The sequence below is a fragment of the Crassostrea angulata genome, chromosome 5, assembly GCF_025612915.1.
Source record: "Crassostrea angulata isolate pt1a10 chromosome 5, ASM2561291v2, whole genome shotgun sequence".
NCBI lineage: Eukaryota > Metazoa > Mollusca > Bivalvia > Ostreida > Ostreidae > Magallana > Magallana angulata.
The window spans coordinates 13,454,870-13,478,353 of record NC_069115.1 but is presented as its reverse complement, the minus strand read 5'-3'; the positions used below and the strand labels follow the sequence as shown (position 1 = coordinate 13,478,353).

At 32.4% G+C, this 23,484-nt stretch overlaps 1 protein-coding gene across 1 annotated transcript; it reads right to left on the bottom strand.

The window, feature by feature from the left end:
* Positions 1-15,883: 15,883 nt before the first annotated feature.
* Positions 15,884-21,515, bottom strand: LOC128185111 (baculoviral IAP repeat-containing protein 7-like). Its single transcript, XM_052854788.1, has 5 exons — positions 21,271-21,515; positions 16,888-17,960; positions 16,599-16,782; positions 16,312-16,503; positions 15,884-16,080 (listed from the first exon to the last, which is right to left on the bottom strand). The coding sequence occupies exons 1-5, from the start codon at positions 21,317-21,319 to the stop codon at positions 15,884-15,886; spliced, it is 1,695 nt and encodes a 564-aa protein (XP_052710748.1). The 5' UTR covers positions 21,320-21,515.
* Between the last annotated feature and the right edge of the window lie 1,969 nt (positions 21,516-23,484).

Genomic DNA, 23,484 nt, shown 5'->3' with positions numbered 1-23,484 from the left:
AAAAAAAATTAACCTTGAATAATTGATGGGTGTAATTTATTTATATAAGATTATAAGATATTTAGCCGTGGAGCTGTGCTAGCGCTATGTAGTGGCTGCTTCGTCTCCACCGATTTGAGCTTGTTTTTCTTGAAATACCAAGTTTCTTCTTTTAAGATTTGTTGGGTTGACACATAAGACATTGTTTATTAAAACTTTGTTATCTTTTAGTAAAAAAATTTGCAATCTTTAGAAAAATCTTACCTAATATTTTAATTGTGTTCATTGATCCGTGACAGTTTTATCCGACTGTTTATTTGTACGAATTGATAGCTCTTGAGGTGGCACGGGACAGTTGTTTTTTATACAATTCATTGTGGCCAGGGGATGCGTGTCTTTGGAACTCTGTAACTAGAATTTCCTCTATTCCCATTCAGCACAAATACCTTTAATTCACTCTTTATAAGACCAATCACCAATTTCTGAAGAAAATTACTAGTCAAAACCTGTAAAATTCTCTACATACTGGTTTTTATGAGATTTTGACCCGTTCATATTTTGCTAATTTTTCATGATTTTTCAGCTTTTTAGACCTCTCCCAGCTAATTCCCCGCAGAGGGTTGACTTTCCGTACCGCGTGCATGTTGCGCTATCACATGTCAGAAACTTACTGGTGTATAGTTTACAATGTCTGTGACTTGCAATCTCACTGTGTAAAGTCAACACAACAGTCATAGCCGCAGGTTTTGCATTTTACTTCTGATTCTCATGTACCTAACATATGGGGCCTACATATTGCATATCAGTTTCAACAAGAGACACCCCTCTAACTAATGATAATCATTAAAAATCATTTCATGAATTTTAGCAACACTCATAAGCCTTCAAGTGCAGCAACTCTACATTTTACAAAAATATTGAGGAGTACTTTATCCGAAACTGTCCCTAGCTACCTAACGTTCATTGAGTAGTTGTTCCAAGAATCCTTCGTACGAACGGTTTATAACTCGTATATCGGACTTTTATGGTACAAACCAATTATCGTTTGTCTTACTTTTTATTGATAAATCGTCCCAAGTGAACTCGATCTCACTCCGCCGCAAGCGCGGGATCAAGGCTGGTCGATATATTAAGGTAGTCCATCCATAACTATCATATTTCATATCTAATAGATAGCAAGTTTGATCACTAAAATCTTAGTGTGATTTTAAGGAGTTTATTAGATAATAAAGTTTCACCTTTGAAATCTTTGAAAAAATTAATTTTAATAAATTCATCATATGTTGAAGTTCACATTGAAGTCTATGGGGAAAAATGCATATTTAAATATATTTCTTTAGTACAAGTAATTTTCTCACATTTCTCTTGGTGAAATGTTGCAAAAGCTTTCTCCGTATTCGAATATGCCGAAATAATTCATACTTTACCATACATATATTCAGAAAATGATTTTTTAAAAATTTTCCCTAAACGGCAGACAACTCTTTAAAAAAGTTTTAAGTGCAAACAGTTCATTTAATTGACTACATACATACACCCAAGTTTGGTCTATGTCAGCCTCATAATAGCTTTAAAATATGTATTTGATGTGGTATAGATCAATCAAAATTGTTTAATTCACCTTAGTTATGAATGGACTACCTTAAAAGAAAAATCAGTGTTTTGACACTACACTAAAATCAGACGGAAGGGAGTAATATCAGGGGACATACTTTATTTTACTGGTATTAATAAAAACCAATAACTCAAGTTTTCGATCATCATGAGCAATACTTCATATAGCATGACACTTTGTTCATTTAATCACACAGAGTTTAAATGCACATTTATTGACATATTTATGGTCGTTTTCTATGGCTGCATGAATTCGCGGCGAAATGTGCTTCATTTAAAATATGTAGATTACATTCAACTTGGTATCCCGTCCTTTTGTAACAGTATGTGTAGTTATCATATATTTACATCTATACGATAGATAACAATTTGCTACCTGATTTTGTAACTTGAATTTTTCCTATCGAGTTGGGTAATTTTTTTTTTAATTTGACTGATAGTTATGTTGACAGCAAAATGTTTATTCGATCTAGATATGTAAATCTGTGCCTGTGGTTATTTCTTAAAAATACCCACATTCATTAGGTCTGGCCTTGGTATATCTAGTTACGATGCTAGCACTGACTCAGGTTATGTATAAATTATTTACGTAAATTTGATTCAATGTGTATTTTTTTATATCTATTACTTGAAACTTCACCTAGTATAAACATTCGTCTGATGACTTTCCAAGCATCCCTGAATGCATGATAAAATTGCCTGTCCATTCGTTTTAATCCTTTACCTCATAAAAATCAACAGAAAATGTATATCCCACTTGAACAATCATACACGGTTGACGCTGAAAATTGAAGCTTTTTTAAAAGCATAATTTAATTTTGGGAGGGGCAGAAAACTATGCTCCAGGCATTAAAAATGGGAGCATTTTTAAATGACCCTACACTTGCTTTATTTTCTGACACTTTCCAAAATCAAAGTCAATATTTTAAGGGATAATAAATACTTTTTTTTCTGAAAAATGAAGGAAAACTGGCAATACATTTCAAACTAAATCTAGCTACTAGGTTTTCGATGCAAAAAATAAAATAGATTTAATGAAATCAATTTCCTGAAGAAATATTTTGTGCATTTTATCACACTGAGTACAGAGACATTTACACACAAGTGATCACAGTTTATTTTTCCCTTATCAAGTTAAATAATCATAACCTTGCACTCAGCTACTCCCTCAATGTATTTTGTTTTTCTGCAAGATGCCATGTTTAGTTTAAAAAAAGGACGATTACTAAATTAATCAATGTGTATTTACTATATGTTCTTTATTAGAACCTCACCCTAATACAAATTCTCCAATCAAAGTAGTAGATTTCTTGCTTTTCATAAACTTATTTTAAGTTTGTCCTTCCAATGTCCAGAAGAGAAAAACAATTGACAATAAGCATTGTTTTTCAAGAAAACTTTTTATCAATACGGTAACCAGGAAGATAATCATATTTTAAATTGTACAAACAGTTCAGATATTTTTAAAGTCGTATGTATTCCTACGCTAGAGTTCAATGTAGTATCGTTCAACCAGACGCTTGGCTGTCTCCGTTAATATCCGACAAAACAGAGTCTCTCTTGCTTGTCGGAGATAAACGGAGACAGCCGATATTTTGGTGAACAAGAGTTCAATCTTGCCTGGATCCATACAATTTCTCAGAAATATTTCGATTACTGATACTACGCGGGTATGATAAGGCAACTAACAGCGATCAAATTCCTCTGATCGATATGACGTCACAATAAGCAGCATGATGTCATATTTTACTCAGAAACATGTCGATTTTAACTTTATCTCTGGTTTATACTATAAAAATTACAGACATAAAATATCACTAGAAACTCTTCTAACTGAATATATCTTCGATTTCTCTCTGTTACGTATAATTATCATTGATGACGTCACAAGCATGTTTAAAAGATAAGATCATGTCGGGAGACAAATTATCGGAATGCAGTGTAAACAATGCCGAAATAAGACTTATTTAATACAGATACCTAAGATTTAGATGAGTGTCAGTTCGAATATAATCAGGATAATACAGGCATGGATATTTTGTTTAATCAGCGAGTGTTATAAGGTAAGCGGATCGACATTTATATGGCTTGACCAGCCTTTCCTCTGTCAGTGTGTACAAAAAAATGGCAAAAGTGTAACACTACCCTGGATATTAGGAAAGATGATTTTGGTAAATATCAACGGTATATGACCTAAACTACATGAAAAGTGCTGCTAGAATCCTGTGCTTTGTTGTTTTAAACGAAAAATACGTAGTATTTTCAATGAAATTTTAGAAGTTGAGAGGGTTTCCGATAAATATTTACAATATTTATTTTATGCGATGTACAATAGGATTCTAGCAGTAATACTAATAAACATGAACTAATTTCCAATCGAATTATTGTAGAAAACATACAAATGAACTTCGGGGTAGTGTTACACTTTTTGATTTCTTGTTAAGGTAAAAAAGTGATCTATTTTTAACTGTCACGTGATACCATGGCACGGCAGCTTCAAAGATTGAGTCGATTCCGAAGTAGAAAAATAATATCTTGGTGAACTCTTTCACTTGGTATTAATATCCAGCGGTTTTTTTTCATAAAAATAAACATTATTTAAATTGATCATAATTTTGACGGTCATTAAACTATGAGTTACCTTAACCTACCCGCGTACTTGCCATGCAAAATCACAAATCGCTGATTTTGAATAAATGATAATCGATAAAATCAACTCCTGTCAGTACTTAAGTACTTTGATTTAATACAAGAATCCTTGTCCTGCGGTTATGGATTTCATTTTTTCAGTCGGGGCTTCCATATTTACATGTATCTTCACCATGAGCTTAATCTGTCTGACAAAGACTCATTTGTAGAGAAGAGGTTTTTATAATTATGTTGGATATTTTCTTTATGACTATCAGCGCCCCGTTCTAGCACCAGAGCTCGTATTCTGGTGTCAATAGCATCATTAATTGAATTGGTTATCAGAACCATGTAATTAGTTTGTCTGCTGAATGTCCAGTTGTGGAGAAAACGGTATATTTAAAAACTCCCCTAATTTTCACAAATTTTATCCAAGCCTTATGAGCTGTGGAGGGGAGAGTCCCAATTTATTGTTCACCCCTTCTTAATATGCTATATGTACACACCAAATTTTGTCAAGGTAACATTAGATGTTTCAAAGAAAAGCTGAACATTAGTAAATGTTAACGCACGGAGCACAATACAGGCCGACTAACAAAAAGATAACAATACGTTATCTGAGTGATTTAAGGGGCCTAAAAACTGTATCATGTTGTACAAAACATTTTAACCAAATTTTGAACATTTTATGTTTAATTTTAAACAGTCATCTAATATCACATGTTATCAATCAAATTTAAACACAAAACATATATCAAATATTATATATCAAATATCAATACCAAACAATCATTTGATATATTATCATATTGTTAACAAATAATGTTATGAAATCAGTTTGTTTATTTGTAACATTGGATTTTCTTCACTTTACCTGTAAGATACTCAGCCACATAGAGGTTGTCTCTGGTATCCATGCATAAACCAAATGGCCGCTGTAAATGAAGGTTATCAATATGGCAGAGGAAATGCCCGTCCTGATTTACTAAGTGAATACAGTAGTTTTTGTAATCTGCTATTAGTAAACGACGCTGGCTATCTGTAGCTATTCCGATAGGATAAAATGGTTCCTTGGTAGTTGCGGAAGGTCCAGTGTAGATAAAGCGAAGTTTCCCGACCTGATTGACCACCACCACAGCACCAGCTGCACTATCAGACACACAAATATCTAAGTTTCTGTTTTCACTGATATATTTAGTGTAGAAGTAAGAGGAATAAAGAGGTCTTCCTTTGCCATCATATTGAATTGTTTGCGTTTCTATTTGACCAGAATAACGAACAACTTTAGTTTCTTTATCATCACTGTACATGACGACCAGGAGGTCACCAGAAGAGGAACTGCAAATATTTAGGGGACTCCATCCCTTTACTTTGATTTCTGTATGCATCCCTTCATTATTTACTATGTTCACAGTCCTATCACTGACACTAGTATAAACAAGATCCCCATTTCTTGTCACTGTTATGTCCCATGGATTGTTCCCTGACTTGGTTTGAATCGACTTTACTATTTTACCTTGAAGGTTGTAGAGTTTAATGATTTTGTCCTGACCACAGGCCCATATATCGTCATCACTCAAACTCGAGACACTGAGTAATCCTCTGTACTTGGTATTTATATCTGTGATGATCCGTGGTATATCTAAGAGCTGTACAGCTAATGGAGATAACTCAGCACTTTTATCTTGACTTTCCGCTGTGTTACTATATTTTTCTTTTTTGATAGAAAATTCTGACAGAGAACCAAACTGATGATGAATTTGTTCTTTGTTTAACACCTGGGGGGTGAAACTTTGTAAAACAAATGAGAATTGTTTAGGTATCCTTCTGAAATCAGCATTTTTGGATTTGTAGGTGGAAAACAGTCTAAAATCATTTGACTTCAACAATTTATTTAGATCGTCAATGTTCGTTTTTATATCATCAATGCTGCGTTCAATTTTTGGCTTCTCCAACTTTAGAGCAGTCCGGTGTTGGGACTCTGCTTTATTAATATTTAATTTCATTTTCTCGATAATAGTGTCTATTACCTTGTGTAAGTCTTTTCTTTGTTTTTCAATAGCTGACCTCAATTTCTGAGAGTTGTCATTCATATTATCTTTCTGCATTTGGATGTTATGCGCAATTTCTTGGTATTTGGGGAAAATAGAATGTTCTAGTTCTTGTAAATCTTTTCGTATGATAGCTTTTCTCTGTTCAAGATATGTAGCCGCGTCAAAAATTTCGTGACGTCTATGCTTTCTAGAAGAAGCACATATATTACAAATTAGAATGTTGCATTTTTTACAGTAACACTCACATAATTTTGAGAAATGTTTTTTGCATAAAGTAGATTGTCTCCGCAATTTGAATGAGACCACTTTGTGTTCTTTGGATTCATCTGCAAGGTGTGTTTTCTCACAGGCATTGCACAGGTATGTTTTACAAATGTCACAGTGCAAATCAGGGCCAGGGGTCTCACAAAGATGGCACCTTAACACATCCTGGAGATTATACTCAGGATCCATTGTCAACCAATCCTTGAATAAATGAATTTAAAAAACACATGATTAATGATGCATTTTTATCTTAGATATGAATTATCAAGATCACGTTCAATGCAACATTTAAATCTATGTTTAAAAATACACTCTAACAGGTTGTGGTTTCTTTTTTATTCAAATATCCGTTTTAACGTGTTAACATATTTACACTATATAACACAAAGTACTTAAATGGATTTTGGTTGAAATAATTTATGAATCGGACAAAAATATGTCGCTAAGTAGAGTATTTTTCATTCTAAAATCACTCACCTACACATGGATAAGCTAATCCAAAATGGCGATTTCGTTGCAATATAGGCCAACATTAGATAATAATTAGACCGGAACTCCGTATACCCAGCACATATTTATGAGTATGATACATGTATATCAGATGCAATTCAGACAGAGTCGCATTAACCACCTTACCAATGATGGATGGATAGATAGATAGATAGATAGATAGATAGATAGATAGATAGATAGATAGATAGATTTGCATTATAGACTTTCCTAAGTGCAGGCTGTTGTTAAAATGGTTGAAGATTTTTTTCTAAACTTCCTACGTTTAGAAATGTTTAAAATTTGGACATTTGACCAATCTCATCTGAACATAACTTGACATTTTGATATAATTAGTTGCATTAAAAATTCTTTTACCTTACCTTTCTTATTTTATTTTCGACACCATTGAGGGAAAATTAGGAAATGTCACTCCTTTTCTAAATAAAAAATGCTCTCAATAAAATTGTATTTAATATAAAAAGAGTTTAAAAGATTCCGCGTGTCATGTGTTGATAAACAATATTGCATAGCAAAGTATTTATTCATTACGCAGAGAGATCAAAAGGCTGATGAAAGAAGATAGGCATAATGTCTTCAGGGTGCACCAGATTGCGTATCTAATGTGAGACTGAGGTGAATTCCAATGAAGGAAAAAAGGAATGCAAGTAGATGTTGGCCGTAAATGAAATATAAAGGAAAAAACAAAATTCAAGGTGAAATTTCAAGGTGAAAACAGATGCAATAAAACTCAAGTTCAGGCGGTAGAAGGAGGTTTAGTATAGAAGATAGAAGTAGGAAACCAGCATACCGACGATAAAGTCGGTGTTTTAAAAGTACTATATATGATTTGAGTCTAAACGGCCCCCTAAAATTAACATATCATTTTGCTTTAATTCTTTGCTTTTTTGTACAGACATAGATGTAAAGTTTTTTTTTCAAAGTTTTCATTTTAATTCAAGTGCCCACAATTTATAAATATTGAAATTGGTTAAGTGGTTTTAAAGAAGAAGTTTAAAATGTGAAAAGTTTACAGACGGACGGACGGACGGACAGACAGACGGACGACGGACAAAAGGTGATTAGAAAAGCTCACTTCAGCTTTCAGCTCAGGTGAGCTAAAAACCAAAGTCAATATGAAAGAAAACCAAATTTTTATCAACAATTGAACTTTGTAAAACAATAAAGGCTATGTGGACAACCAACGGCTTGTTTTTAAGCAGTTCATATTTTAGAAAGTATTGATTGCATCCTTGAACAAACAAAATATTTTTATTAGATATGTATCTATTCAAGACTTAAGAGCGACAAAAAGAATTTGCTTGTTCAAAGCTGCGCTCTACATTTCCCGTTCGAAAAACAATAGAGAAATGCCAATTTTTGGCTGATTTTCATAAAATTATAAAAATAGCGTCACTTCTGACGTCATATATTGCCAGAAAGTGCAAATAAATAAAACAAATATTTGAAAATAATATCTTATACCATCTCTTCTTAAAGTAAACATAACAATTTAACGTATTTGAAACACTTTCAAAAATTACAACTTATTGGGGCTGAATTTGACTCATATCATATATATCAATTCCATATCAAGTAAATATTAAACTACAAGTTCCTTATTTCTAAAAATTTAAAACACGAATATTCATATCTTAACGCCAAGAGGATTAACAATTTTACTTTGTTTCAATCATTTAAAGGAAATGTTGCAGAAATGAGAGAATATTTCTTTAACCGAGATAAACATTTAAATATTCGTATCGCATGAAGTGTCATATTAATTTATAGACGAATATATTTACATTGCGATAATGTTAACAATCTTATATTTGCGTGCGGGAAAATTTGCAAGAACCTCGTCATGAATAACTCTTACCACGAACAAATCTATGCCGTATAGTTTTAATGCAAACACATGTACATGTATGAATATGGCTTAATCGTGAAAAATAATAGCCGCGAACAAGTTTATCTCCGGTTATTCCCGAAATAAAATCGTCGCAAATAATAATTGGTTCACAGTAAGTCAGGTAAAAGAGCATAATATACAACATTTCACGCAATTTTTAAAAAACTTTTTTTTTGCAACACGACAACCGCCAAAGGAATCAGTTAAGAAGAAGATCACATAAGATAGTACAGTTTTATACTCAATCAGTTAGAAAAACTCCTAGTGACGCGGTTTATACGTTTCATAATACATGCTTGCTTTTAATTTTCTGCCAACTCAAACAGAAGAGGATGAATTTTGTTGATTTTTAATTTGAGAAAAAATACACATTTTGTTTTAAGCAGCCGTTATTATTTTACTCAATATTATCAAGGATAATAAAAGGAATAGGCCCTAAATATTAATGCATTTGTACAAAAAAGGTTTTGCGGTGCTTGTGCTATTTTCTCTAAAAGTGATGCAGCTTACATGGAAAAAATAAAATTACACATTTTTCAATGTAAATATTTTTTTAAAATCCATTGTTATACAAAATGCGAATTCAACAGAATTAAATCTGAAAACCCCATTCCAACTTTTAAAGAATTATGAAATGGATTTTTAAATGGATACACAGAGAAATGTGGCAAATTTCACAAAAGGGGAATCTTCATCACTGTTTAAAACTTAAAAAAATGATTTAAGGTTTATATTACGAATAAGAAATTTCTTTGAAAATTGCCAGTTTGATTTTTGCTTCAAAAAGGCATATTTTAAAAAATCAAACTTTCTTGAAAAAAAACCTTTCAAACTTTAAGAACGATGAGTTTTATTTTTTTTTTATTCAAAATCGTGTCTAGTTTAGTCGAATGGTTGCACAGGTTGGCAGAATGCTGTCAATGATTAAACTTTTTTTTAGGTTTGAATACGTAATTGTTGGTAATTGTTTAATGTAATTTTGTTTACATAGCATGCAAAAATAATACCGGTATATCAAAGATTTGAAATTTGATAATGTCAGAATGAAGTTAATTAAACACTTGTCAATTTGATGTTTATATTACCATGGATACTTTTTTTTCCAACGATGCTTACTACGTAAACAAATTCCACTGAACTATGGATTTCAAATCGGCTCACGTATCAATCGAGATAATTAGTGTATTTTGTTAAGGAGAATATGTCGTATTAAAGATACAGCTACAGGTTAAAAGCAAAATGTTGTATGCCAGACCCGTAATTTTGATGTTAACACAAATCGTTGTTGTTGATAAAATGAACAACTCAGGTGTTTGGGTTCGTGTAATTTATATTTTTCAATATATAGAATTGATGGTGATCTGTAACAATTATTACAGAAATAAATATATAATAAAATACACACTTACACAACTAAGATTCACGCATTAAATCAATTTTAAGATGTTTGAATATTATTAATTCATGTTTTAAATAATTGATCATTTCAACATATATTTTAGGCAACTGCGGTAAATAAACTTACCGAAATGACAGATATCTTATGTTACTATCATAAAATAGATAATATAATTATGGAGAAGGAGATAAACTCTTCCTTTCTCTCGGCTGTCTTTGGGTGAAGTGTGATAGATTTAGTATTTGGCGCCAAGCATGCGCACTTAAATGTAAAACTGGTAAAACCACTCATTCACTATTTCTTAAATATCACCCAATCAAACAACTCTCACATGACCCAAACACCTTTGACCTTTCACACTCCAAACTCAATCAATGAATGTAAAACACCATGAATATGATTTAGTGCCACTACTATTCATAAACTTTATTTCTTTTTTTAAAGTGTTCAATTATTTGTAATATTTTCACAATTAAGAAAATCTCAATTGTAGTGTAAAATTTCACGGGATTTGTCTTGATTTTTCAAAATATATTTGATGGCCATTAGCTCAAAAGGTAGTTCATTGACCTACTTTTTTGAAAGAGAAATATACACTACAATCAAAGGTCTATAACATACCATAGATGGCTTTTCATTATCATCAGTAGATTTGTTTTCATTCTAAATAAACGTCACCCTTAAGGAAACTATTGTTTATAAAATGGTGTTGTTGTATTATATTGTCCTCTAATTATTACAAATAAACTTGTCTATTTGTCTTAAGAAACTTAAGTAATTCTATGCAGATTGAGATTGAGAAACAACATGTAATTTTTTTTAAGTTTATTTTCATTCATACTTTTAACTCTATGACCAAAATAAAAGAAGGCATTTGTAAATGCACACTCAGTTTGACATACAAATGTACATGAACTCAAAATCAATACAAAACTAATGCTAATAAATCAAAACAAATTGGCAGTTAAATATTTCAACAGCATACATGTATCACTTTTCCATGTTCATGTGTTTAATTGACCCAAGTGACAGGGGTTTTGGCTTTTGATGTTTTAGGCATTGCTGACTTATTTGCAGATAATTGTTTGATTAATGATTTCTTAATTGAAAAATATATTAAAATTTAGCTCCATTTTTTTGTTTCCAAAATAATCCGAATTTTTTTATCAAAAGTAAAAACATATTGCTGTTTTATTTATTAACTCGGTAGAAATGTAACTCAAGCAATATAATCTACTAGATTTAATGTAAGGAAATGTTTTTAATGTGTAAGAGTCCGACATACAAAATTAAAACACATACTCTACATTTTGTTTAAAATTATTCCTCTTTTGCATTTATGAGATGATAAACAATGTTGTGAACATTTACCTTTAAACCAATAATCATAGTATCTTGCAAGAAACACATTTTCATTTTGCAGATTTTCACAATTTCGTTTTGCTGAATGTTGAAATTAAATCTAAATCTTAATGTTTAACCTTTGCCTTACCTAAATACAGGTGTGTGAAAATGGTGTTTTGTTTGGTTATATGTAAAAGATTCCATTTTTCATGTACACAACAGGTTTTTATTTACGGTTTGTTGTTTTAAATGTGTTTATATTTTATTTTTTATCTACAATATATTTTACCTTCGGAAACAAATGTAATAAGAAAAACACTATTCGACTCGCAAGTCTGCAGTGTTTTAGATTAAGCGTTTTTTTTAATCAAACAGATAACATGCAACCTGATTCCTGAACAGATCGGATTTGGCGATAAGCGGTGTAAAATATTATTTGAAAAAGTTTTAGGAAACCCTGCCGGTAATATTCTGAATAATGATAACAATAGATCACTCTTAGCGTAGTAACCTAGGGAATCATTTTTATTCAATTTCACCTTCAGGAAAGACACCTTGAGAATATCAAGGAAACAGAATCTTATTATACATGTAGTAAAAATAATATATTCATTTTAAAATTTAGAAATTTTTCAATGAGATGCATTTTAAATATCTTATAAAGGTAAAATAGTAAGATTCCCACCAGTTTTCAATTAAATTCATGGCTTTCAGTTCAGTAGTTGACACCTTAACGTAGTGCACTGATAAATGTGAAACAAATTGTCAACAAATTAGGTAAAAGCTAATTTTAATATTTCGGAATAATATACATTTTACGCCATGATAATGATATGTCCATACACCAAAGCTTTATTTAAGGCTAACATACAAGTTGCCGTTCAAGCTTCCACACGACAACGTACCGTAAACGTATAACATTTGACGTATATGATATTCGTGGAAATTAGGTTTTAAACAAGTTGCCGTGAATTTAGCGTTTCGTTTTCCTGAATGTGCCCATTCTTCTACATATAAACATGGCATTTAGCAATGTACTTGATTTAGCGCATAGACGGCTTTCAACCATCTCTATTAATAATTAAGGAGTTAATGTAGGCCTATGCATCTGGTGTAAATATACCAATAGAGATAATGCCATATTTACGATATGAAACCGAGAGAAAAACAAAGATAAGAAAATAGTAACTTTTTTGTAGTATTGAACAAATAAGTTTGTCAGGTTTTAAACAAGTTGCCGTGAATTTAGCGTTTCGTTTTCCTGAATGTGCCCATTCTTCTACATATAAACATGGCATTTAGCAATGTACTTGATTTAGCGCATAGACGGCTTTCAACCATCTCTATTAATAATTAAGGAGTTAATGTAGGCCTATGCATCTGGTGTAAATATACCAATAGAGATAATGCCATATTTACGATATGAAACCGAGAGAAAAACAAAGATAAGACTAGAGCAAAGCTCGTTGCAAAGCAACGAGTGGGTCTTCCGGTGGTGTCGAGAGTAAAGATAGAAGTTCCTGTAAGAAGCAGAGTTTTAAAACCAACTACAAAGAAAATAAAAAAAAATATTTTTAAAAAATCGAATAATTCTTAGTACGACTTAACAATGTCTTATTGATTTCAAAAACGAATTAACAAAAATCTTTACAATTTCTAGAACGACTTAATAAAACAAGTCCCGAATGTCTTTAAGAACGAATTAACAATTTCCGAATTATTTTAGGTACGAGTTGATTTAACTTTCAACATAACACTATTTTCTTAACCAAGAACGTGGAATCAAAATTTCCGGAAAACTCAAGTAGCCCTTCTGGCCCCAAATTTGAGGGGTCAGCCCCTTTTACTTGATATCAAATAAAAGGTCTCGCTAATTTAAACATTTTGTTCTACAAATGTTTACAAATGGTTAACCGTTATTGAGATATCTAAACAACTGTTTTTTAGGGGCCGACACTTTAACTCTTTACCGGGGCCACTAACAACAAAATTTATGATATTTATGGTATTATATTGTTCGGAACATTATTTTGAACAACTTTTGTTCTACATTGCTTTTAAAAATATTTCTCCTTTTTCATATATTAATGATCAAAGTTTTGAATTCTGGCCCCATGAAACCCCAAGTTACGTAATATATGACTTAGGTATGATACTGTATAGATAAACAGCTGTACAATGAACATTTTTGCTTCTATAATAATAACAAATTATTATTCAGTAAAGAGTTATTGTAAGAAGACTTTACAGCCCTCTTGGCCCCTAATTTAAGGGGCCAGCCCCTTTTTCTTGATATCAAATGAAAGGTCTTGCAAATATAAACATATTTTGTTCAACAAGTGTTAACGAAATGTTAACCGTTCTTAGGATATCTTTACAAATATGTTTTAGGGGCCGGCCCTTTATCTCCTAAATGGGGTCATGAACAAAAAAATAAAGGTGGCATATTGTACAGAACATTATTTTAAGCAACTTTTGTTCTACAATGCTTTTCAAAATATTTCTCCTTTTCCATATATTAATGAAAGAAATTTTGAATTTCTGGCCCCTTGAAATCCCTAATTACGTAAGATATGACTTAAGTATAGTACTGTATAGATAAACAGCCCAATAATGAGCATTTTTGCTTTTATAATTAATAACAAATTATAATTCGGTAAAGAGTTATTGTAAGAAGACTTTACAGCCCTCTTGGCCCCTAATTTGAGGGGCCAGCCCCTTTTTCTTGATATCAAACGAAAGCCCGTGTAATTGGAAACAACTTTTGTATTACATGTTTTAACAAAATATTTATACATCAAAATATATCACAAAAAATGTGCAAGAATTTCATGAAAAAATTTGGTGCCAATTTTCAGGTTCAGGCGAGCTTTGAGGCCTTTACAAATTTTCATCACTGGAAGCATGGGGGTACATCTACATACATTCATCTACAATCCCTGAAAGTTTCAAGCTTCTATCTTGATTAGTTTCGGAGGAGATGCGTGGACAAAATGACCCCTAAAAATTTACAAAATCGTCAATATCTGAAACCGGAAGTGACGTAATCATTTGAAATTTTAATAATCAGTAGCGACATTGATGCTTTATAACTCCTAAATATTTGGTGTAAATCGGTTGAATAGTTTCTGAGAAATAACGCTCCAAAAAAGTCAGAAAAAGAAAAAAAGTATAATAACTATAGCAAAGCTCGTTGCAAAGCAACGAGTGGGTCTTCCGTTAATGTCGGAAGTAAAGCTGGAAGTTCCTGTAAGAAGCAGAGCTCTTAAACCATTAACAAGAGTAACTAAAATAAAAAGATGAAAAAATCGAATATTCCTGGTACGACTTAACAAAATACGAATGATTTTAGGTACGACTTAACAAAAACCTTCTCGATTTTTAGAACGACTTAACAAAAAAAAATCCGAATGTGTTCAAGTACGACTTACCAATTATTTTTGGTACGAGTTAACTTTACTTTGAACATTACGCTATTTCTTAAACCAAGGACGCGGAATCAAAGTTTCCGGAAAAATCAATTTTTAAACTCCGATATCTCTGTAATGCATCGTCCGATTTTCAAACGGATTTCAGTTTCGTATTCAGCATGACCAACTCTACAAACTTTGTAAACATTTGAAATTGAAACGAAAAATTCGAAAAATCGAAAATTTTAAAACACTTCCGGTTTGGACCGGAAGTGACGGAAACTAAAATCCAGCCTTATGTCCAAATAAAAACGATTAATGCTTCAACACAGAAAATTCCAAGTCTGTATCTTAAAGCGTTTTTGAAAAACGCCCTGGACAAAATCACTTTTTTAAAATTTACAAATTGACGTAACGTAAAAAGGAACATGACGTTGTAGTTGTAAATTTAACATCTTGGGGGCACAATAATGCTACATCATCCCTGAAAGATTCATGTAAATACGTTAAAAACTTTTTGGGATATTAAGCTTTGAAAAAGTCAGAAAAATAAAGAAAAAGAAAAAAAATAATAATAAAAAGAAACAATAGAATAACAAGAGGGTCTTCCGTTGGAAACGGAAGACCCTAATAAAGAAAAAGAAACCGTAGAATAACAAAAGGGTTTTCCGTTGAAAACGGAAAACCCTAATAAAGAAAAAGAAACCGTAGAATAACAAGAGGGTCTTCCGTTGGAAACGGAAGACCCTAAAAATAGTAACTTTTTTGTAGTATTGAACAAATAAGTTTGTCATGTTAGCCAAGCACGGACAGTCCCCTTTACGAACTGCCGACATATTGGACACTTCCGCATGGCGGGAGCACAGTCCGTACAACAACAAAGATGTCCACACGGCAACATGGCGATGGAGGCGTCCTTCTCCATACAGATCTTACACATCCTGAGGTCCTTCAGTTGTCTGTTCTCCTCGATCAACGAGCGAGTGTCTATAAAAGAGAAAAGAGAAAGTAAAAATTATTAAGTGCTTCCTCTACTGAGGGATGAAAATATTAACTTAAATAAAAATAAACATTGTTGCAGTACTCTTAAACATAATTTCATTAAAATTATGTACATAGATGATTGAACCACTTCATAAATGTATAAAGATTGTCATTAAATATGTAAGGTATAAAGAAACAACACGTCTGAAACGTTTTATAAAGCATCATTTTCACCTGCTTCATCAGATTCTTTTGTAATTGACATTGAAGAGTTTGTTTGCTGCTTATTAACATTTATGATATCTTCATATGACTTTGTAATAATGTTATTGACACTATCCAACGTTCTCGCAGCAGACGAGGGTGGTTTGTCGTCTCCAGAGAGTATGACCTCCATTACTTCTTCGGCCTTGATGTTTATGTACTCTAAAAGGAGAAATCGGAGAGAAAACGATTGTATTTTGATTTCAGTTTGATGTGTAAATAAAATATACAAAGACGTTTCTTTCTTTTTCCCTGACCTTTTGTGTTTTTAAGAACGTCAAGAGCTTCTTGTATAACATGAGACGGATATCCCATTTCTAAAACACCCTGAAAAGCTGGAAGATTACATATATTTGGCAATGATGAACGTTCAGAGGTTGAAGTTATGGGTCCAGATGCTTGGTCTCTAGCCTGGTTTTCGTTCGGTTCTCCAATAGCTTCCTGAAATTTAATGTAACATATGCATGCATTTTGTTCAAAATCAACTTTGATAATACCTGGTTATATATCGTACATTCTTTATATGTCAATGAGTTTAACAAGTACCAGTTCTTGATGCTGAATATGAGCTAAGGCAACAAATTCGTCTCCTTTGTTTTGTCTCACAAAGGCACACTTCGGAAACCATCGGGCATGTTCTGTCCATGGATCGTCTCCGGGCTCCCAGTTACGTAAACCTCCCCCACAAAAGAAACAGCGGGTGTAACCTGCATACAGAAACCCCGCTACAGCCAAATCTCTAGGGGTCTGTGATAGACTAGATGGCCAATCCGCAAAGGAACTCAGCCTTACATCTAGCACCAAGTACGACGGGTATTTCGGACGGTCAAAGTTTATTCCTAATGGATCCAGGTTCCGAATGAATGCATTTATCTTATCCTGTTGTATTTTTGTCCTGGTCAACAGGTCGTTTGCAGTTTTATTTGACGAAGGAGCTTTACTGCTACCTTTTTTGTCTATTTTATCAATATTTGGTTCTTTTTTGATTGTGTTACCAGACGAAATACTTCCTGAAGTTAATAAGGATTGATGTCTATTGCTACTGCTAGGAAAATTGTTGCAACTAGCGTTGTTTGGCTTCTTCCGTGACGCGAGAGCTTGTACGTCAGCTTTTTTGTCTTTTCTATCAGCATTCGGTTCTTTTGTTAATTTGTTTCCAGACAAAACACTGTCTGAAGTTAAAGAAGATGGTAGTCTACTGTTATTGCTAGATAAATCGTTGCCACTAGCGTTAATTGTTTGCCCAAGTTCGTTTTTACAATGCCCATTCCTTTGGTCATTACCAATTTGGGTGTTACTGGTCGGCTGTGACGACAGAAGGGGACAGTCAGGAGACATGTTACGACGAACGACCTCAACGACATCGTCAGACCTCCAGTCTCGTTTCATACAGCCACAAGCAAAGCAAATTGTGACGTCATTCTCCCTACAATAATAAAACCCCTGGCGAGCCAGCCGCAGTGTAGACACATATTTAGAGCACGGGTAATTATGAAAAGACTTTAGTCTGATTAGTTCCATATTAATAGGATGACATATAGGACGATTGGCTGATGGAGATTTGTGCATCCTTTGGCATAATATTTCATTCTGAACAAATTCGTCAAAACTTCGTAAACCTAAAATGAATTGCAGAGAGTTAATTATTATATTTAACTTGTTTCAGTTTGATTGATTTTCTTTAGATCAATCGATTAATATTTCATAATTTTATTAATTGGAGGGATGGAGTTAAATCTTAACTCATTTTTTCCTTGATCTTATATCTTTGTTAATTATACGAGTTTTGTCATTTCTTTCTTTTATTTATAAGAGCAAACAATTATTTAAAAAGCTTCAATAATTAGCGTAAAGACATATTGTAAAATTCTTTAACTTTTATATTAATGCTGCATATAAATGTACATGTTTTTATTAAAGGGACATTTAAAAGTGGCTGTCTTAAAACCATATATATATTAATACATGCTTATATATATATTAATATATATACTTAAAAATAATGTGTTTACTTTTGGTAGATAGTTCCTTATTGTTTATGTAATATGTATGTAGAGATACATGTACGTCGATAATCGATAGAGATGCATAACTAAGACTCACAATATTTGCGTCTAATATACACGCGTACACACATGCGACATACGAGTTAATAATTATGTGTATATTTGTATAATTAATTAACGTCAAGTATTAATATTGTATCATGGTTATAATTATCTTTTATAAAATGATATGAATAAAAACACCCGCCTTCTGGAAAAGGAATATTGTCAAGGAAGCGTCGAGTATTGATCTAACTGTACATTTAAAGCGGGAAAATACCGGTAGTTTGTTCCCTGTGACGTCATACAAAACCTTTCTTTACTTTATTTCTCCACGAAATCACCCCTGCGAATGTGTTTCGAATATTTTCTTTATAAAGTGGTTCTGAATAACATCATAGCCATAGTTGATGCTTGTGGTGTGCAATACCAAGTTTTTAAATAAATAATCGGTTTCTGTTTTGGATTAAGACTTTGTATATATCAAGCTATTTTCAAGGAACATTCTGCATAAAATAGTATAGTCTGTTTCACTACTGATACTATTACTAGGTCAGATGCTGATCGAAAATTAATCCTCAGGGGGAAGCTATACTAAGCATATCAATTGTTACAACAGCAGACAAAAACTATTTTTTGTATTGTTAGATTTATTTCTAGAACACATTTTTTCCACCAATTAATGAAGATAAAGTTTAAATTTACTAAACCTCTAGATTTTATATTTGACCACAAGTACCTAGATTCTATAAAATATACTGTAAACACGAGGTATGGATTTTACTGCAAAACTGAGAGGGTCAAACAAAACCACGTGGTCTAAAATGCAAATGACAATAACATTCGCAGGGATGAAAATACAAGGCAAATAAAAGCTAGGTAAAACTCTTTTGTTTTTTTTTTCAAATTCTGTATGATAGTTAAGGTAGCTCGCGGGTTTACTGCTTGCGAGAAAACCTACCCTGAAAATTTGTCTGCGTGATCGATAGTTTTCAGAGATTTATTTCTAAAATTTTTTTGAGATTCGTCTACGTAGAAATAATGTTATCGTGATTCAAACACAGTGTCGCTGATAAAATCAAACAACGCCATTTCAATGAAATATATAGTAAAATGCATATCTAAGTCAAAAACCGCATTTCAAAACTATGCTCCAAACTTTTAAACAATCTAGACGAACTTAATTTTACTCAACACAATAACAGAAGAGATAATTTTTAATCAATTCATAAAAAAAAAATCAATAAAAATTGTGTTCTCGGCCAATTTTTCGTAAAACAACTTTAAAGATTTAAAAGATTTCACAAAATCCTATATTTTTATCACGACGCGTTAGCCCGACGTCATCAATTTCTTTCGTCTGAGAACCAAATGTGAAAATGCACTGGTTGACCAGACTAGCTGATTAACTCATATTAGAACATGCAAATCTTATTAACATTATTATGAATGTTGTCGAATGCATACAGGAAATAAATGTAAGGTTGTGAAGAGAAGAAACATGGCTACTTTTCTTTTCAATGTGTCAGTCTTGCATTCAATGCAAAATTAATTACCATACAAGTATTGATATATAAACAAGTTTTTAATTGCATACGATAACTAGCTAAAGCCAAAATAAATTTAATAGTTAGATCGGTATTTTAAAATACAAAATTCATATTTGTGAAACGAGCGAAGGTAATGCATACGATTCAATCTATTTACAAAGTACTTGTCTAAACATAAATTACATGTAGATAAAAGAGTTCCAACGCAAACTCATACTTTATAGAAATCAATGCGACAATGTATGTCATCTTTAAAGGACTAAGTGCGGTTTTATGCAATTTTTGCCCCCCAAAATCAAAGTTTTAGAAAGAGCTTTAAAATAAGGTGAAAGATAGTTAAAATCATATTGGAAATAAAGGTGTAAAAGGTTATCACCACAGTGACGTCATAATGTAGAAATGACGTCATGAATATTGCATTATGTTGATAAATTGATGTTTTGTAGCAAAATATGGGTGTTTTCCGATGGTAATTCGACTGGGAAACATCGAGCGCAGGCTTGCTCAAGTACCATTTTTTAGTATAATATGTATAACTATCTGAAGAAAAACATATGTTAAAATCGCACTTGAGCAGACCTGCGCTCTATACTTCCGAATGCAAAATATAGAGCAAAAATGAGAATATCTTCATTTGTTTGCAAATTTGCGGGAATTAGGTCATTTAGGTGACGTCATAGATAAACAGGGAGTGAGCAATGATGACTAAAATCATTATTAAAGTTATAGGCATCCTCTCTACAATGATTTGTGAAGATTTCATTTTTATACGATACTATTTAAAAATTGGCTGAAATCGGGGGCAGATATTTGACCATACCGCACATAGTCCTTTCTAGCACTTGATAATTATAAATGTTTGAATAAACTGCAATTTATCTTTTTAAAATATTTCATTTTATGTTTCTAAAGATCATTTGTTATTTCTAAAAGAGTTTCCTATGATTGACAGTCAACTCGTTACGTCGAATCCTATTGTGACGTTAGCAAACCCGCGAGCTACGTTAAGACAAGTTATTAATCCTCGCATAATCATGAATTCTCAGTAGTTGGTCAGCTATTTTTTTGCGGTTTGCTACTGAAAAGGAATTCTAGGATTCAATATAGTTTTACTTTATAATTGGGATTTTTAGCTTGTTTTCTCTTGCCATTTAAAAAAAAGTTTAAAAAGCTCGCTTCGATAGGCAGTGTTCACTTAATTTTTTTTACCTTTTATCAGCATTTTGAGAAGATTTAATGTGAATTTTGTAAATCTAACTTTTTTATGCAATCAAATAATACTTGTCTATTAAATGATTATGAAAAATATCCTTTGTTGTTAGAGTAATTCTAACTTTGATTCTGTGTCCATTCATTCATTCGAAGGGTTTCTGAGGATGTCATTTCGATTGTTTGCTCTGTCTGTCTTCACAATATCTGTGCTAGAAGTTTGGTTCTTTTTAGTTGAACTCCAATGACGTTCTTCGCCTTCACCATCTTGAATAGTTGATTGACATCATCTTTTTTTAAAAAACTTTCTTTTCCAGTTTCGTAATTCATCAACTTATACTTGGTTTACTTCTAGTTTTCTATTGAAGACGCCGATCTGGTTTGAAAATTCAATATCTTAATAAACATTTTTGAAACAGAAAATGTAAACTAAAGCCGAGCTCATTGCAAGGAACGAGGCTGTCTTCCGTTACAGCTTCAAGTCAAGAACTGATTGTCAACCAGTCCTAACAAGATATCTGTGAGCCAATGCTCACTAGTGATACCCCCGCTCTGATGTGAATATGCAAAATAAGCAAAGTCGACATTTAACAGAAAGATGGCATCCGATTGGTACAGAATATATCCCACGATATGGCATGCCTTAACAAACACTGTGTAAAAATTTCAAGCATCTGCGATAAATAGCTGCTGAGAAATCTTTGACGGAAATTTGTTAGAAAATTTTGGCTAAATATAAACAAAGTACTCATTAAACAGGAAGTTGACGTCCGATTGGTACAAAAATATATCCCCCGATATAGCATGCATACATGTATGCCTATACAAATACTGTGTAAATATTTCAAGCATCTGCGATAAACAGTTGCTGAGAATTCTTTGACAAAAATTTGTTTGAAAATTTTTGCTAAAAATAAACAAAGTCGTAATTTAACAGGAAAATGACGTCTGATTGGTACAAAAAAATATCCCACGATAAGGCATACCTATACAAATTCTGTGTAAAAATTTCAAGCATCTGCAATAAACAGTTGCTGAGAATTCTTTGACAAAAATTTTTTTGAAAATTTTTGCTAAAAATAAACAAAGTCGATCGTCATTTAACAGGAAGTTGACGTCTGATTGGTACAAAAAATATATCCCACGATATGGCATGCCTATTCAAATATTGTGTAAAAATTTCAAGCTTCTGCGATAAATAGTTGTTGAGAAATCTTCGACGAAAATTTGTTTGAAAATTTTGGTTAAAAATAAGCAAAGTCGTCATTTAACAGGAAGTTGACGTCCGATTGGTACAAAAATATCCCACAATATGACATGCCTTAACAAACACTGTGTAAAAATTTCAAGCATCTGCGATAAATAGTTGCTGAGATAAATGCGACAGATATTTTTGTTACGGACGGACAGACGGACAGACAGACATACACACAAGGGTAAAACAGTATACCCCCTCTCCTTTGGAGCAGGGGTATAATAAAACCACCCCCTTCTCCTTACACGTGTCAGGGTCTTACAGATATTGATAGGAGGTCTTTTCACACTACCTTATTTCTGACATATAAGGGCTTTAGAAAATAATTTTCTATGTATTAATGTAACTCCAAGACTGCGGAGTATTGAAGAGTTTGAGGCATGTCTGTGATAAGTGGGGGATATATTTAGACAGGAAAAGTATTGACTGCGACATTAAAACACTATTACGAACAGGGAGCTATTCCCTATAAGCAAAATGAAAGCGGGTATGCATGTCTTTATGTGAAGCTTTTAACTCCCATATTACGCAATATCCAAACAATATTACAATTACAATCCAAATAATATTACAATTAGATTGATACAGTGCTGCTATCGTGAAAGTTGACAAAACTATCCTATCCTATCCTATATCCTGTATCCTGCATCCTATCCTGCAAATAAGCTCTATCCTATCCTATCCTATCCCATACCTTCAAAATAAAGGAATGCAAGTTAAATGAAACGAAATTTAGGAATTTAATGATTTTATCAAATACTGTAGTTCTCAAAATGAATAATTAAATCTTAAAACCGAATATTCTTCGAGCGGGATAACTTACTTACCTGTGCTACAGTAAAATCAAATCGTACGCGGGATGGACACAATAACGTAAACAAACAGGTAAGCGATTCGATTTTTGATTTTATTATATCTATGCATGAAAAACAGATAAATAACTTCGATGCACTTATTGAGGAACTGTTTAGTCACATATTATTATCAAATTATTTTCTTATCACATATGACTGAGCGTAATTATCATTATTAAAGCGATTCGTTCGGCGATAAATGTAAACACGATCTGGAAATAAATAATTCC

Bases quoted from the DNA above. Each gene is read 5' to 3' on its own strand.
- LOC128185111 (XM_052854788.1), bottom strand. From the start codon at position 21,319: ATGACATCCTCAGAAACCCTTCGAATGAATGAATGGACACAGAATCAA. The intron at 16,504-16,598 runs GTCAGGGAAAAA...TTCTCCTTTTAG, and splicing joins CGTTCTTAAAAACACAAAAG to AGTACATAAACATCAAGGCC. The intron at 16,081-16,311 runs GTGAAAATGATG...TCTCTTTTATAG, and splicing joins AAAAGAATCTGATGAAGCAG to ACACTCGCTCGTTGATCGAG.